At 58.7% G+C, this 315-nt stretch overlaps 1 protein-coding gene across 1 annotated transcript in view; it reads right to left on the bottom strand.

The window, feature by feature from the left end:
- The window catches only part of PURB (purine-rich element binding protein B), a 9259-nt gene extending 8981 nt beyond the window's left edge, over positions 1 to 278 (bottom strand). Inside the window, exon 1 of the mRNA XM_014530536.1 lies at positions 147 to 278. Within this exon, the coding sequence (XP_014386022.1) occupies positions 147 to 278 (132 nt within the window). The remainder of the gene's footprint in view (positions 1 to 146) is intronic.
- Between the last annotated feature and the right edge of the window lie 37 nt (positions 279 to 315).

Genomic DNA, 315 nt, shown 5'->3' with positions numbered 1-315 from the left:
GCCTCTCCTCTCCCTCCTCGCGGCTCCCCGCGGGTCCGCGTGCCGGATCGCAGGCCTTTCTTCTCCAGTGAATCCTTTTTGGCGATGGATGCCAGTCGATTGCGTTTTATAGCCGGTAAACGAGATAAAGCATAAAACACACAAACGGACACAGGAAGCTCTAAGCTGCAGTTTCCTAAGAGGCCCCGCCAGATCCTTCCTAGTTCCTGGGAGCGGGACCCCTCGAGCCCTGTGACGGCCTCGGCACCACGCCCGCCTCCCGTGGGAAACGCGCGCATTCAAACCAAGTTAGAACAACAGCTTCCAGCCAAGCAC

This window comes from Myotis brandtii, unplaced genomic scaffold (genome assembly GCF_000412655.1).
Source record: "Myotis brandtii unplaced genomic scaffold, ASM41265v1 scaffold743, whole genome shotgun sequence".
Lineage (NCBI taxonomy): Eukaryota > Metazoa > Chordata > Mammalia > Chiroptera > Vespertilionidae > Myotis > Myotis brandtii.
The sequence above is the reverse complement of the archived record's forward strand: the minus strand, read 5'-3'. Positions and strand labels throughout refer to the sequence as shown.